At 38.6% G+C, this 17,143-nt stretch overlaps 1 protein-coding gene across 1 annotated transcript in view; it reads left to right on the top strand.

The window, feature by feature from the left end:
• SORBS2 (sorbin and SH3 domain containing 2) overlaps nucleotides 1-17,143 on the top strand; it is a 149,706-nt gene that overhangs the window by 60,174 nt on the left and 72,389 nt on the right. Inside the window, exons 3-7 of the mRNA XM_009277376.1 lie at nucleotides 3,720-3,769; nucleotides 12,404-12,496; nucleotides 14,106-14,132; nucleotides 15,138-15,262; nucleotides 16,237-16,854. Coding sequence (XP_009275651.1) covers nucleotides 3,760-3,769; nucleotides 12,404-12,496; nucleotides 14,106-14,132; nucleotides 15,138-15,262; nucleotides 16,237-16,854 — 873 coding nt within the window. The 5' untranslated portion in view covers nucleotides 3,720-3,759. The remainder of the gene's footprint in view (nucleotides 1-3,719; nucleotides 3,770-12,403; nucleotides 12,497-14,105; nucleotides 14,133-15,137; nucleotides 15,263-16,236; nucleotides 16,855-17,143) is intronic.

Here is a 17,143-nt window from a genome sequence, read left to right as displayed (position 1 = left end):
GCAAACTTTTTAGCAGGGCCTGTTGTGACAGGACAAGGGGGAATGGCTTCAAACTAAAGGGGGGTAGATTTAAACTAGATATAAGGAAGAAATTTTTTACACTGAGGGTGGTGTAACACTGGCACAGGTTGCCCAGAGAGGTGGTGGATGCCCCATCCCTGGAAACATTCCCTGGAAACATTCAAGGTCAGGTTGGACGGGGCTCTGAGCAACCTGATTGAGTTGAAGATGTCCCTGCTCATTGCAGGGCGGTTGGACTAGATGACCTTTAGAGGTCCCTTCCAACCCAAACTATTCCATGATTCTATGATTAACTTAATTCTTTGAATGAGGTGCAAGCAGGTAATAGCATGTTAGTACTCATTTAGGCTTTGATTCACGAAGTACTTGCTCACATTTATTTAGCTGATGTTTGGTTGGATGTTAGAGTTCCTACCTTACAGCTGTAGGTGCTCTAACATCTGATCAACAATGGAATGGAACCTCTAACAGTAAAGACACGCATCTTGTATTCATGAATAAACTGCGGGCGGGGAAAACTTTCTTGACTTCTCACTAGCCCTTTTTATAGCTCCATATAAATGTGGAACAGAAGGGGTGACAGAATGGCTCCCTGCAGCACCCCACACTTCACAACTTATCAGGAACAGAAGAAGCGATCACAACTAGCTATCAGGGTCTCTTGGAGAAAATAGAGCAGGTGTCAATGAGATTCCCACAAGTCTTTTCAGTAGCCTCTCTCAATGCAAAGTATTGCTGAGCTGAGGTCATCTTTTTAGTGTTATCAAGAAATATAGCGAGTTATCAAGAATTAACACAGCAATATATATTACGTATTTAGTGAAACTGTTGCAATGGTAACTGCATCTGTATTCAATCTGACGGACCCATATTTGTACATTAGCGCGGTCATTCATTTCCTGCTGCGCTACCTCTGCCAGATGAAGCCAACTGTAGAAGAATGCCATGAAGGTTAATCCTGGATCTCCCTCTGCAAAAGTTAGGCATGCTACTGTGGCTAAACTTACTGTTCTTTCACCTCAGCATCTAAGATCAGGTGTGAGCTTAGTAGAAAACCTGCTTGAACTAGGTGACTGAACAGCAGTCTCTGATTTTGCAAACTCATGCATTCCAGTAGCACTTTGTGCCTGCACAGTAATTACAGGCATTCCTTCTGTCACAGCGTTAGCTGTCTAAGAGCTGAGTATCTAAGCTGATCATTGGGCGTCCTTTTTGGCAGTGAAGAGTGTCTGGTGCTTCCAGTGGAACATTCATCTCGCCTCTGTCAGGGGTCTATATTAGAGCTACTTACAAACCCATTCACAAAGAACAATTTTCAGGAGGCAATGAAGTAGGAACAGAAGTACAAAGCAAAAAAAGGCCTTTGCTCCCCCCCCTTCCCCACACCCCCTCCCCCCTCACTTTCTTGAAGTAAGAATCTTAAAGGCTGCTTGAAACAATGCTGAGTAAAATGCTTTCAGGCATATGGCTGTTAAGTTCATTGCATTCATTTGGATCTACTGCTAGTGTCATTAAGTATTTGAATGCTACTTCAGCTCCTTAGAAACAGAGAATTCCAAATTATTTTAGTACTAAATGCAAGGCCTGCTGTTTGCATGAGTGCGATTTATATTGTCTTATTTACATGCATACTTTTCAGGTATGCGAGACTAATTTGTTCTTCAGCAAAATGAGATTAATGTGGAAATGTTAATGATTTGTATACAATCCCTCGCTGAGTGTCAGCAATGCAACCGAAGCTGTTCAGGTAGAAAAACTCTTAGGAGGAAAAAGCTGTAGTGCTAGAATTGAGTGTTGTCTGTTAAAGCCTGAGTAAGAGTTAAGCACGCTTTATGTAAATATATCGAAGCCACCTGCTAGAAATCATTTTGGCTCTGCAATGTTCCAAGAGTTCTGTACTTGTTGGGTCTGAAAATACCATGTTGCATTTCATAGCTTGTGTGTGGTACCATCAGTGATTCAGTTGCAAGCTAAAAGAAGGCTTGAAAATGGTGTCTCCTCTAGCAGCCTGAAAACACTGTAGGAATTTGAGGCTTTAAGAATATTCTGTAGCTGTTATAGAAATCCAAAATTTCAGTCAAAGATAATTTATAAAAAAAAAAGAATAAAATAGAATTAGCCTTAATTTTTAAAAGACCTTTCAGAAATTCTCAGAGGTAGTTTGCTGATAGCCACAGCATAAAAAGAATGTAATAAAACTTTATTCACTGCCACATATCTATTTCCATAGTTCTCAAGAAGTTTGTCGTGCATCTTTTTTGTCACAAAACTGACTGAATAATAGCAGCAGAGTTTAGATAGTTTCTGAAAAACAGTAAGTTTTTCAAGCAGTGGAGAATCTGGCCTCATTAAGAATAGAAGAGAATACAGCAATATACATGTTACCTCAGATGTACAGTTAATTCAGGGTTCCTGTTGAATTGAGCTGGAATTCTGTTTCAATATTTTGTTTACTTGTATTAATTATTATCTTGAGTCTCCCATTATAAAAAGGGTCCCTCATGCATACCTTCCCACTTAATCCAACATAGTCAGGCAGTTTATATTTTTAATTTATTTTTTGAAGCTGTATTACATTAAAAATTCTGATTTTTCCCTTTGTTTTATCCTGAAGTTGGTGTGGGAACAGTGCAGAGGGAGAATGACTTTTTTTAGTCCTCAGTATTTTGGCCTCCAGTGTGTCTGCCCACTCAGTAAAGTAAATTATAGTGAGCAGCATATATGTAACGATACAGCTGAGATTGGCCAGTATGTAGAATGCCTTTGGAAATCTCGTCTGCATTTGTCTTTTTATTTATTCATTTGCCTGAATAGAAAACGTATTAAAGCTCCTGATCCTAAGATAAAGCTGTGACATAAACTGGCAGTAGATGGAAAATATTATCTAGTTTGTCCTGTGACATACCATCAGTAGGTTAAAGTTGCCTTTTCTACAGTTGTAGTTTGGTTTTGTGGGGTTTTACTATTTGCTTGTTTGTAAGTAGTGTATAGAGTTGGGATATGTAAATAAAGAGATTCAACCTTTGCGTGCATTTTACATTATTTTGGTGCAAATTATTACCTTTAAAAAGCACATTGATGTATAGCGACTTGATTCCCTACCTATTGACTCCATTGGGAGTTTTGAAATGGATTCCTGTGGATGCCAAGACACATGTCCTGATTCTGTGCATAGCAATACGGTGAGCAACATTAAGAGTGTCAGTCTTGTCTGTAGAGACACATTAAATCACTGGATGACAGCAGCCACATGTCCTGCTTATAAACCATTAAAAAAGACCTGGTAACTCTGGCTGCTTAAAAAATATTCGGAGAGACCTACTCTTTATATCTTTCAGTTTGCACAAAGGAGTGAATAAAGCTTATAAGCAGCCTTTAAAAATATTTCCCCATTCCTGTATGGGAGTAATTTTTAGTTCATAGTTTCAAGACCAAAAGTCAATCACTAGTTTTTTATCCCAGAGCAAATGTTTACAACAGAGATACTAAACACTTGAAAATAGAGTAGCTTGTAATGGAAGCGACAGCTCATCTTTAACTTTGGAAGGGCAAGCAGTACCAATTTAATTAAAGCTGTGTTAAAATAGGACTGTCATTTGTATCACAGTGATTCTCCACCCCTCCGAGAAGTCCTGCTGCCATTTTGTACCACACATTCTTGTCTTGTGCAAATTAATAGATCGTTTTATTTTCCACAGGAAATCTGAAGACTTTTATAGCAAATCCTCCAGTGTCAAAATGAACACAGGTATGCTGCTTCTGTGAGATTTTTCTTTACTCTTATGTGTTGTTTAGTAAGCAGACAAGGTCCCATTAACTTTTCATTAACAAATTGTACTTTAGTTGGCACTGAACTCAAATTAAGCAAGATATTTTAATAGTATGTCTGCTTATGTGCATTTGTATTCCATATATAAAATTTACATACATGTTTTTCTATGTATGGATATATATGGATATGTGAAATATACATGCATGTTTAGCTTTCTGTGCTTAAGTATCAGTTTTGTAAGTGTATGTTTTATGTAAAAATACGTAGTGTGAGGACATAACAGCTATGGAAAAGTGGTGTTAAAGCATCACATTTTCCTAAGAAAATGCACATGCTTTAAAAATGCTTTGTTTTCATTCTCTACAGTCATTAAATTAAGGGGCATATAAATACTGCCCTGTATTATTAGCTACACTTGCACAATCAGATGAGGATAACTATTTTGTACTTATAGGGATTTGTATTTTCTCTCAAGTTGCTGTGATAGATGTATTGACCAAATGAAGTACTCTGTAGGAAGTTATCTTCATGATCTGTGACAACGTACTAATATTTGCTCCTGAATCATTGAAGTCAATAGACTGTGCTGCTGGGTTTGGCTGGAAATGGGAATAGGCCTCTCGAAAGCCGACTGATGAAATCCTGGCCTCACTCATGTCAGGTGTAAATTTTCAGTTGCAGTCAACTCTTTATACTCCAGTGGTGAACTGTCTGGTTTGCAGACTAATGTGGCACAAGGATAGACACATCCGTCCTTTCCAAACCAGTTGGTTTTATCATTGACCATAGTGCTGCACCATGACAACTGATATGACAACTTGAAATAAGCAAAATGTGTTAAGTGGGACCTGAGGACCTGAACTACCTTTGAAGCCAGTTTGGGTGTTTCAGCAGCACACTCTAAGTTGAAGGGATTAGCTTTTCCATGGTATAGGCTGCCATTATCCAGGCCACTGTATTGATCAGGCTTCCTGCCTTCCCGTTGTCTCAGACAATGACTGGAGCTCAGTAGAACCAGGTTCTTAGACAGATTTTTTAATACAAAGTTAAAATATATTGGCTCACTTGAAACCACTACATTTGTAAATATAATAAGCAGGAGAAATTACATTTATCAGTTGAGTTTATGTTCTTTTTCCCAAAGTTTTGGTGGTTCTTAATTATTTTACAGACGCTAACCAGGGTGGTGTGTTTTTCATTTATGGAAATACTATTTGAAATTTGTCCTATCCTCTTGCATTTTTAGTGAAGACATCTTTCCTAAACATGTCAGTCTGTATAATTAAGGTAGTACTGGAATACTGCTTGCTTCATAGAACTGTAATTTCAGAAGTAACTCAGCTAATCATCATACATTTGACTGTGATTACATTGTGCGTTGCAATCACATGAGTTAAAATCATATTATAGATGTCATTTTATAGCTTGTACTTTGAAAAATGTAGATAGTGTCAGAGCGGTAAATTGCCAGTTTGTGCCACTGCAGCTCTGAAGTATGACTTTGTTCTATGTTGTACTAAGATTTTTCACATAAGCTAGAAATTCTCAAGAGAAATAGACGTAAGATTTAAGTAATCTATGTGGCTGAATGACTTCTATTGGGGATTGGGAGTCTTCTGATCACACAGGAGCCTTGAAAACCGATTTAAAAAACCTGAACACACTGAAATCTTTTCCAGTTATCTAAGGATATCATGATTGTAAGCTGAACTTTAATCTACTCTGCACTTACACAGTGAAAACATTTTTCATCTTGTGCATGCTTGATATTAATGTGCGTGTTGCCAGCTGCACTAAAAGGAGGTATTGACAAAAAATGTGGTATTTCCTATCAGGTCTATTAATGGAGATTGTTTCCTGACTGTAAAAAAAGATAAAATCCAGTGAGTAGGGTGTAAAAGTGAACATCTTGCACCTATCTGTTGATAAAGCATCACTTTACTAAGGAAGAGAGTGACTGAGGTCAAAGCTGTTCTGCATGGTGTTCTGGTCTAGTTGTTTCTTTTTTTTTTTTTTACACTATGTTGTCTCCGAACATAAAATGAGTGCTGCAGTTCTTTTTTTTTTTTTAATATATATATATTTCACTGCTTTATAACAGCAATTTGTGCATGATGCAATTGGAGGTTATCAGATACTATTGGTTTGCCACTAGTTTGTTTTAAAAATATGCATTTCATTAATTACTCCTACAGATAAATGAGCACTCTAGTTCGATGCCAGTAACTGCTGAAGTGGCAAAGCAGCATATACACAGCTTTAAAAAGAAAAAGTAAATCTGCTGCTTAGAGTGGGCTCCTCTAATCCAGTGTTCCCTGTGGCTGCAGACTTGGCAGTCTGTCCCAGCAAACCCTGCAGAAGATATTTTTGTCTACAGAGAAAATGTTTTTAAGAGCTTTGGTTTTCAATACTCTACCATATATGGGAGGGATTTTTTAGCATTTGATGTTAATTCTGTACCACATGTTAGGAAGGAATATTCAACGGCATAAGGCAATGAAACGTTCGCAAAAGCAAAGAAATAGACATAAAGTATAGGGGAGGTTTTCAAAAGGACCAAAGGTACTTTGGCTCATAGTTCCTTTTGGTGTTCAAATGCTGTCATCATTTAAAAATAATAGTCTAATAGAATGTGTGCCTTTTTAAACCCAGACTAAGCAATCATCAACAGAATAATATTTTAAACTATATATAGGGGTTTTCATCAACAAGTCTTCAAGTACTTTACAGATTTGATGAGCATCATTAACTTGGTAAGAGATTTTGAGAACCTAAGTCACAGAAAACCTGAGCTACCCATGAAGCTCACATCAGATTAAAACACAGGATAAATGTACTTATTGTTCATACTATATATGTGCATGCATAGATGATGTTGGGGGAGAGGTAACTGCATTGAGGAATAATGAATGGATACAAGTTAATATGCTAAAACAGATTCTTAGTGTCCATCCATAAAAATTTTGGCTGAGTTTCACACAGATAATACTTGGTAAATGCATCTAATTTTAAAATTATTAAACAAGTTAGCTCTTTGCAGTAGATGAAGCACATAAAGAGCAGCCAAGAGTGAAAAAGTATGCAGTTCTGGAAGACTGCAAATATTTTGTGTCTGTTAAATTTATTAATGGAAGTCATCACATGCACTAATCTCTTACATTTTGTCTGGGAGACAAGAATAGAAATTCTTGGGTCCCTGCAGAGTTCCTGAATAGATTGTGAAGCCACTTTTAGATCACTAAAGCAAATTAGGTGGGCTCGAGTGTTTCAGGCATTCTGCAAAAAATTTACTTTTTTAATCATTATTTGTTGTAATTTAGCAGCATCAAAGAACCAAATAATAGTAGGTTCGCCTGTGTAGTCAATGTTATGTTATGTTAGTTAGGTTATGTGATAAAAGCTCATCTGCACACCCACAAAGGAGCTCGGAGAAACAGTAGCAGGAGGGGAAGCCCAAATAATAGCCTGCCCTGCCAGGCTACTCCCAGGCCCATCACAGGGGCCATCAAAGGCCCATCTCCACAAGCCTAGAGGAGCACAAGGGCAGGCAGGAACCCAAATTAAGGACTCCCAAGGAAGGAAGGGAGGCTCAAGGGCCTCCCTTGTCCAGGCCCCTCCCAGGACTGTCTCAGGAGAGCCTCAGCCCTGGGGTCCAGGCATGGAATGAGTGGCAGACTCAATGTCTGAGCCCAGTTGCTGGAAGGATCCACCTTGTACGTGCGTGCATATATATTCTCATTAGCGGACCTTCGTCCTGCTCAGCCAGAGCGGGGAGGGGGATGAGGCCATTGTGCCATCTGTGTTAGTGTGAGTGGTCTGAGCGTCTGTGATCTGTGTGGCCAACCATGTATGTATGTGGTGTATACATGTCCTGTTGTGCATGTGTCTGCTGGGAACACATCTCCAGACTCACTGCTGGTTGGATCTGGGGACATGGAGAGGCAGCAGCTTTGTCTGTCTTGGACTGTTGGATCCAGCACTATATATTTGCCTCAGAAAGTCAGAATGCAAGACTCCAAATATTTTGTGTCTTTTAAATTTATTAATGGAAGTCATCACATGCACTAATCTCTTACATTTTGTCTGGGAGACAAGAATAGAAATTCTTGGGTCCCTGCAGAGTTCCTGAATAGATTGTGAAGCCACTTTTAGATCACTAAAGCAAATTAGGTGGGCTCGAGTGTTTCAGGCATTCTGCAAAAAATTTACTTTTTTAATCATTATTTGTTGTAATTTAGCAGCATCAAAGAACCAAATAATAGTAGGTTCGCCTGTGTAGTCAATGTTATGTTATGTTAGTTAGGTTATGTGATAAAAGCTCATCTGCACACCCACAAAGGAGCTCGGAGAAACAGTAGCAGGAGGGGAAGCCCAAATAATAGCCTGCCCTGCCAGGCTACTCCCAGGCCCATCACAGGGGCCATCAAAGGCCCATCTCCACAAGCCTAGAGGAGCACAAGGGCAGGCAGGAACCCAAATTAAGGACTCCCAAGGAAGGAAGGGAGGCTCAAGGGCCTCCCTTGTCCAGGCCCCTCCCAGGACTGTCTCAGGAGAGCCTCAGCCCTGGGGTCCAGGCATGGAATGAGTGGCAGACTCAATGTCTGAGCCCAGTTGCTGGAAGGATCCACCTTGTACGTGCGTGCATATATATTCTCATTAGCGGACCTTCGTCCTGCTCAGCCAGAGCGGGGAGGGGGATGAGGCCATTGTGCCATCTGTGTTAGTGTGAGTGGTCTGAGCGTCTGTGATCTGTGTGGCCAACCATGTATGTATGTGGTGTATACATGTCCTGTTGTGCATGTGTCTGCTGGGAACACATCTCCAGACTCACTGCTGGTTGGATCTGGGGACATGGAGAGGCAGCAGCTTTGTCTGTCTTGGACTGTTGGATCCAGCACTATATATTTGCCTCAGAAAGTCAGAATGCAAATAGTAAGAATCCCTGGTCTAAAGACTTCTAAACTTGAATTCACTGTGCAGACAAAGGGGAAGATGGTACCGTTCACAAGGACAGTGGATAGAATAATGATCAGCAAACATGATGTTTCGGTGCCATTTTTCTTGTCTTTGAGCTGTAAGAGCTTATAAAAAATTTCCTGCCCCCTGGATGCTCTCTCTCACCTCTTCACAAGAGGTCACCATCCTTTCATCTTTGCTGACTTGGTTTATGCCACTGGTTTTACTGACTTTCTGAAACAGTCTTTTCAAAAAAAAACCACCCCATGTTCCTAAATGAAAGTGGTGGTGTTTTGAATTGGCTCCATTCTGCTTTGGAGCAGGACCTGACCAATAAACCATTTGTCAAATAGAGATACAGCTCACTTAGGGTGATGCTGTCCGTAGTGGCAGCAGTTGTTGGGATTGTGGATTTAGGGGGAAAGGGTTAAAGTTCTTATTTGTGGAGAGAAACAGAATTAAGGGAGGGAGAGAGAAAGAAGTGAGGAAAGGTGAGGAATAGACACAGGCTGAAAAGAAAAATTGTAGGAGGGCAGTTGGCAAAGGGAGAGGAGCTGAATGGTGAGCTAACAAGAGGAAGAGAGCATCCAGAGCCCCACCATGGAGACAGTTAGGATACATACGCAAATACACACATCCTCCTAGCTGGAAGGCAAGGCACCACCTTGCCTGTCTTTTCCAGTCAGTGGGTGGCTCTTTCTTTTTCTCTCTTTAAAGGTAAGTCTGCAGCATTGATCCTAGCATTCAGTTCATCCCTATATGGCCCTTGCTCTGCAAGATACTGTCAGAAACATGTCTTACCAGATAATCCTTACCTCCCCTTTCTCCTTCATTCATTTCTGAAGTACCTGCTAAGGATGCTTATTTGTCTTTTCCTGATTTGATGGGAGTATGTAGGGCTTGCAAAAGAATGTCTAGGCACCAACAGTGCTAAGTCATGATTTGAGCTGGACTTGCATTTTAGGCAGCTGTTTTGATTGTGAATTACTGCCCAACTTCATATTTTATTATTGCCTGCAGACCTTAGATGATCAGGTCTCCTTTGCTTCAACGTTAAAACAATACCTAGGAAGACAGGACTCTCACTCCTGAAGAACTTGTCATGTCAAAAGCACAGAGGATTGTGCTTATGTGTATACGTATTTGCACACATTTCATTTTTTTATATATGCATACATTTTGTATAGATTGTTTCACATATCCTCATTTGTTCCTTGAGTAGCAGCTGTGCAATATTAATTGCTTATAGTTTGCAAGTGAAATGAGCAGATGATCTTTAATTCAGCCTCCCTTACTGTTTTTGAATTCTCTGCTCTCTAGACTTTGAGCTTTTTGGTGTTATTTGGACTTCAACAATCTGGGTGAATATAGTTAGTATTTGCTGGAAATTCAGTGGAGCTATGAAAAAGGAATACAGGCTGGAATAAGTCTCTTGAAGTTCAACTGTGTAAGGCCGAGCAGATAAGGGAAGCAGTTTGAAAACTGCCTCTTTTGAGGCAGCATGCAGATTCTTCTGATCCTCATTCAGATACGATGCCCTTGACTTAATGGGAACCTGGCCTGAACAAAGATGGGAAAATGGAGTCCATAATGCATAAATATGTGCTTGCCCACACACATTTGTATTTTATTAGAAATTTTGCACAACTCAATATGGTATATTTGTGTGGTTATGTCTTAATTGAGTGCTCATTGACTCTCATTAGTTTGTACAGTTTGAGAATGTTATTGCCGTTACAGACTTGCGTATGGGCTTCTATGTATAGGGGTAAATGTTGTATGCATATATGTATATTGTCAGTTACAACATCTGTTTTAGCTATCTTGTATGAAGCTATGTCCAACACTTTGCTAGATAATGGGTCCACTAAGTATAAAACTGACTCAGTTCAGTTACATTAAAAATTAATTTGAAGCAGAATTTCTTGAAGTTACAATGATGAAATATTTGTAGTCAGTTTTCTCATTGTCTTCCTTTCCTCCCACCTATCCTGAAATTCAGGAAGGTAGCTCTTGAAAAAATACAAATAAAGCATCACTTTGAATAAAAGATGTGACCGTATAACAAAATTGTTTGCCTGTTAGCTTGTGTTACTCAAATAAAGTATGCTGCCAATATTCAGATAAGAACAGAACCTCAATATCAACACATCATCAAATCTCCTTGGAATTACTTCTGGTGTTTGTCGGGGGGGGCGAGGGAATACAAGAATGGAAAATGTGATTTTAATTACCATTGCCATTCTATATTTATGCAAGCAAACTAAAACAAATGTGCAGATTTGATAGCCATTGTCTTTGTTTCACATGTACAACACCAATAATTAATTGCGGGTAACGTATTGCTTTTGACTATTGCTGACTGAAATCATTTGGCCTTTTGCCTTGAGACTTGGAATTGGCAATGAGTTTTTGGAACCGCTTACACCTGCGGCAGTGGCTCTGACGTTTGCCAACGTTAACAACTACTTAATGCATATCCTGCAAGACCTGTGGCCAGAGGGCTCTGCTATTTCGGGGGAATATTGGAATGAGCAAAGAAATACCAGGAGCTCACTTCTTTTGCAGACATGGGTTAAAGATGTCTCTGTGGCTCAAATTACTGCTATCATAGGAAATACTTTCTACTAATAGGTGGCAGGGCGTCCTTAAGCATAATTTTATAAAACTCCCTGTCATAGGACACAGACCTAAAAACCGTTAGGGCCTCTATGGTAGTTGTGGTTCTTCTTGGCTTCAGTGGGGCCCTGTATGAAATTTCAGTAATAACAAAATAATTACTATATTGAAGAGCAGAAAAATATTCTAGTTAAATATAATCAGGAAGAATATTTATTAACTTGCTTTTACAATTGATAGACTTGCTAAAGAGCTAAGTTGTGGGAAAGCTACCTTCTAATAATAACAAAATATTTATAAAACAGAATGACAGCTCCAAGTGAGAGAGGAGCAGAGAGTAAGGAAACAAAGGAGTCATGCAAGATCCAGAAGAAAGGTTTTTTCCATTCCTGGTTGTTCGGAGTGATTTCAGATTTCTAGTCATTCCCTTGGGATGTTATTGGGTTCCAGACATGCATTTTTTTATCTTCCATTAGATAAAGAAGAAAAGGGGGAGGCAGAACAAGGATGTTCCACCAAAACAACAAAAAAATTATGCCATCCTTAGTAATTTTGTTTCTTGAGCTTAAAGGATTCAGAAGACTAAACAAAAGCACTTTGTGAGCTGATCAAACATAAGCTTAGTTTATGAATGGTGCCTTTCTAATGCATACAATGAAATGATTTTACAGTGCAGATTATTGATTAATATTACTCTGGAATGCTTAATCCTTCATCTTGATTACTTGTTTGTTTTTACTAATTAGCTATAATTAAGCAGTCTTTCAGGTAACAGAATGTATATGTTCCCTAGTGGATTAAGTATTAAATATTGCTTTCTTTACTTATTTTCTGTGAGATTTATTGTTGTTTAAAGCTTGTGAAATTTTATGTATTCTGCTAATCTGCAAAACTTGCAAATTTACACATTCCTGCAGCAGTTCCCTAACTGCATGCTTATTTTCATGTACGTTTGGCATATCTCACACTGTGATATGTTGCATGTGCTTGCTCCCTTTGTCTGGGGCTGCTGTCTGTATTGTTTTGTGCTTCCAGATAGCGGTGGGTGTGCTCGCAAACGTGCTGCAATGTCTGTCACATTAACAGCTGTGAAGAGAGTTCAGAGTTCTCCAAACCTACTGGCCTCAGGTATAACCGCTAACCAGTGAGATACTACTCCTGAATGGCTTTTCTATAGTGTTATGCATTCCTGCAATATTACTCTGCAAGGAGAAGGGTAACCGTATTTTCTATTCCACTGACAGGTTTGTTACTTACTTCTACAATGCTCTTTAAAAAGCAGTCTTAATTTCTCTCTGCCTATGCTTCGTAGCCATTAATGAAAAAAATTAGGAAGACTTGGGAAAAACCAGTTATTTATAAATTAGTTTTGCCTTTGACACGTATTTTGGGTCTCATGTCCCCTGTTTTTTTCACGATAACGTAGCATGAAAAGTAGGTTTTGTTTACTACAAACTTCATTGTAAATTGCTTTAAAAACTCTTCTCAAAAGAAAAGAACCTGAATGTTGTTGTAAAATGATCTTCAGAAGCCAGATTAACTTGAAAAAAATCATTTATCAAGCATGTTTTCCTAAAAATGTTTAAAACAATAAAAACATGCAGAATATTCAGTAGACAGGCAGAACTGCTTCTTAGCAATACTCATGTCTGGTTTTGCAAAATTAAATCTTAATGGGTACCAGCTGCCCAGGTTCACTGGTGAATTAAGTAGTTGTAGGTATAAATCAGTAAAGAATCTTGAGCGGTGTAGACTAATTTACACCAATCTGAGCATGCAGTGTTCACACCAAACAAGTTTAATACAGGAAGCTGAATAAAGAATGAGCCAGAAAATAATAGCAAGATAAAGTCCTTGTTTTGTAGATCTTTTCAAATATAAGACTAATCCCCAGGAATAAGAACTGTTAGAATTTATGAAGCAAATTAAAAAGTTGGTTGCCACTCTTTGTAAGGATAATGGAAGAGTTATTGTGATTACTGCATGTATGTAAATTTAAGAATACATAGGGTTCTAATTTCTTAGCAACCCTTCTAACAATTTTTTTTTTTCATTTTAGCATGCAATACAAGCCTCTTAGTGTCTTGCTTTGTTGCACATAAATTAGTGATAAGGAGTGCTCTTAGTACTACAATTATTGTACCTTAAAAATATTTTTAATTCGTTTAGAGATGTCATAATTTTCGTTTCTTTAGGAGAAAAAATACTAAGATATCTACAAATAATCAAAAAACCCACCAGAATTTCCAATCTGTTCTGTGTTGGCAGTATGTATGTATCAGTTTCTGTGTTTTGCTTTGAAGTGGTGAAGAAAGCATCACACATTCTGGTGTGAAGGGGGAGAGAAAATCCTGACAGAATCTGTAGGCATCTTTCTTGGTTTTGAATTAAACCTTTCCAGTTCATCTTAAAGGAATGATATTTCTTTTGATATCTAGATTTTAGAGGGTAGTATATCACAGTATTTACTGGAAAAAAAACCACAGCACATGCTTGTTTATTATTGGCTGTCTGAAATAGTGGGGCTTAAATAACAGTAACTCTCAGCACGCTGTAACCTTCTGTAGAACTTGTGCAATAAACATTGCACAGTTACCTGTGGTCTAATATTCTGAGGTGTGCTTAGGTAACAGGAGGGAATTAGGTAACTGAACAAAAAGACTCCTATATATTTTTCAAGTTGTGTCATCATGTTTTTATTTCTAACACAAATTAATATCGGATGTTTCTTTTTCAGGGTCTGATTCGCAGTCTCCAGATTCAGGTAAATAAAACACTGTGTTATTTATGCGTCAGTGTAATACCATGTAAGTGGATGAATTATAACAATCTTCCATTTATTTGATTTCATCACTCCATACCTCCACATTCTTTAAGGAAAGCACCACTGAAATTATAATAATAATTGCAAGTGGTTAAGACCTCAAATTCAGGTCTCACTTGAAAGCAGTATTTCCTATAAGACAGTATATGTTGTCAGAAAATGAATTGTGTGGGAGAATACAGACTGCTAATTTGCCACCTTCAGCTTCAGTGGCACTTGCTATTTCATTTTTAGTCCCTTACTCAGGATTGCAAGTTCTGCCCACCCCACTTAGCAGCCTGCTCACATAATGTGTTACTTTTCCCAGCCTCTTACAATATTTTGTCTTCAAATCTGTAACTTGTTGAGGTAGGGTAGTATCTTCCTCTATGTTTGGACAATGTCCTGAGCGCTTTTCAGCTCTGAGGATAGAGACAAAACATGGTTGGTTGGTTGGAAAATCGAGATGTCATTCAGATTTGGAAACAAGATGCATTCTTGGAACAACTAATCGGGTACTGTGGTGAAATTTGGTGAAACTGCTGTGACCAACTAACTTTACGTGAGCTGGGATGTTTTTCAAAATCCAACGCAGCTGTGAAGTTCAAGAACCTAATCTGTGAAAGTACTTCAGCCTGCTTTATACAGGGGCTGAAGCACTAACATCTCAAAAGGACTCCCAAGGTTAAAATCCATAGTCTGTATGAATGTTGTGGGGAGATATCAAACTGCTACCAGCAGCATAGTCAATGCTTGAGTTTTCTAAATTTTAAAGGTAAATATTTTGTAAAGTGGCAGGTTTAGCCCTGTTCTCATAACTTGCATGGTGATAACAGCAGCAATGTCAGCTGTGTAGTAGCTAAACTTTTCCACAGTTTGTTTAATAGCTGGGTTGCTACGATGATGGCAATATAGAGATCTACTAATCACAAAAAAAATCGTTTGATTCTTTTTTCCTCACAAAAGCTTGGAGATCTTACAATGATGGAAGTAGAGAGACACTGAATGGAGATGCTAGCAGTTCATCTCTTACAGCAAAAGGTTTTAGGAGCGTGCGGCCAAATCTACAGGATAAAAAATCACCAACTCAGGTAAAACTGAACACACCAAGTTTCATGCTTTGGCATTTGTGTGTGGGTTATTCTTGGGGGATAGCATGTATAGATGGGATACCTCTATGGAACGTTGTCCTGATATCTTCCAGATAGTGCGAATCACCTGTTCATATGGGTCGTTACAAACTGTTTTACTGCATAGATAAAGTATACTCCACACAGGATGCATGCCTCCAGGTTAATTACCAGAAATTGCTTTCAGTGAACAAGACAGCCAGCTAAATAAAAGTAGGTCATACACAAATAAAAGCTTTCTAGGAGTGTTCCCAGACTTCAAAGAGTATTTATTAATATTTTACACTCGGAAAAATGCATCAGTCATCAAAATAATATCTGAGGGTAAAGGTTGATTAATTATAAGGTAGACAATGTTTCTGCCTGTTTTGCAGAACAATATAATTAGAGCACTCTAAAAAAACCCCAGTTAACTTGGAAACATATTTATCTGTCCAAAAAAGATCAACATACCAATGTCAATACTGTCTCTGTTACTATTTTAATTGCAAGGTTTAAGAGGCTCTTTGTGTTTTATATATGTGTGTTACCTGTGAATAACAGCTGGTTATCTAAGATCATGCAGTACATTTTGGAAATTACTTACATATCTGAACAATTTCCCAGTAATAATTCTTAGTCAGTGTAATAATTGTTTTTTTAAAAGAAAATGGACTATTGTGGGCTCCCTTCTGATCCCAGTTCACTCTGAGCAAATGGAACATCTCGCTTTCTAAACACAAGCTGTACAGCCCTGCACAGCAAAAGGTGGTGGGAACCTGACCAATTCAATTGTCCATTGAATTGAGCAATGTTGGGATGAAGCCCCTTAAGTTGCTAGTTCCTTTATTTAAAGATAAAAGTCAAACTGAGTTATATCTCCTGCTAACATTTACTTTCTTTCTGTTTCTTCTTCAATGTTATTTTGCTCTGTGTGGATGCTTTTGGCAAATAAGGCACCTCTGCCCCCCCCTAGAAAAGAAAGTTTTCGGAAAGCAAGAGTAACTAATCACAAGAACGAAATTAACCTCCAGGCAGTAACAACTGGTCCAGCTAAGCACCTTCCCACAGATACTGCCTATTACGCTAACGAGAAGTCTGTCCAGAAGACAATGTCTTCTCAAATATCTAACACAAGTGTGTCCTATGCACAAAAAATCATTAAACCACTGACTTCAATCTCCAGTGCAGGCACAAGCACAGTAGCTGATATTAGTACTACTCTCCATCAAGGCCAAAGGCAACAGTCTCAAAAACGTAGGGTATCTACCCTGAAATTAACCCGGACACGTGACCCAGCGAGTAGCGTTCATTGTAATACACAGCAACAGCTCAAGCCTGTTGAAGTGCCAGTATTTCCACAAAGGCCTGTCTCACCTGCCTGTAACCCCGTGCCTGAGATACACACAGCATCTCTTTCCATTCAGATAGCTCCCATCCCTGACAATAAAGCAGAGCCTGAAATCCAAGAACATCCACCTAGTATTTCTCCAGACACTTCAAAGATGTCTTCAAAGGATTTGGGACAAAAGTCTACAGTTCTTCCTTCTTCACAGGCTGCAGAATGCCGTGTGGTATATTTAATTTTTCCATCCTTTATTTTAGATCATTCATGAATCACTTAATAACCCTCTGTTTAGTTATACTTACATTATCAAAGTTAGACCTTGTGTTTTCTGGGTAAAACTACCTGTCATATGGATCAAAAGAGAACTGAACAAAACCTGAAGTTTTTGGAAGGGTATTGGAAAAAAAAAAAAAAACACAAAACCCAGCTGAGCTGGAAGGTAGACTTCTTTGTTCCTCTGTGAGCACTTTATGGAGTTCAAATGCACAATAGGAAATTAGTGAATTGTAGGTGAT

The sequence above is a fragment of the Aptenodytes forsteri genome, unplaced genomic scaffold (assembly GCF_000699145.1).
Source record: "Aptenodytes forsteri isolate BGI_AS27 unplaced genomic scaffold, ASM69914v1 Scaffold65, whole genome shotgun sequence".
NCBI classification, from domain to species: domain Eukaryota; kingdom Metazoa; phylum Chordata; class Aves; order Sphenisciformes; family Spheniscidae; genus Aptenodytes; species Aptenodytes forsteri.
The sequence above is the reverse complement of the archived record's forward strand: the minus strand, read 5'-3'. Positions and strand labels throughout refer to the sequence as shown.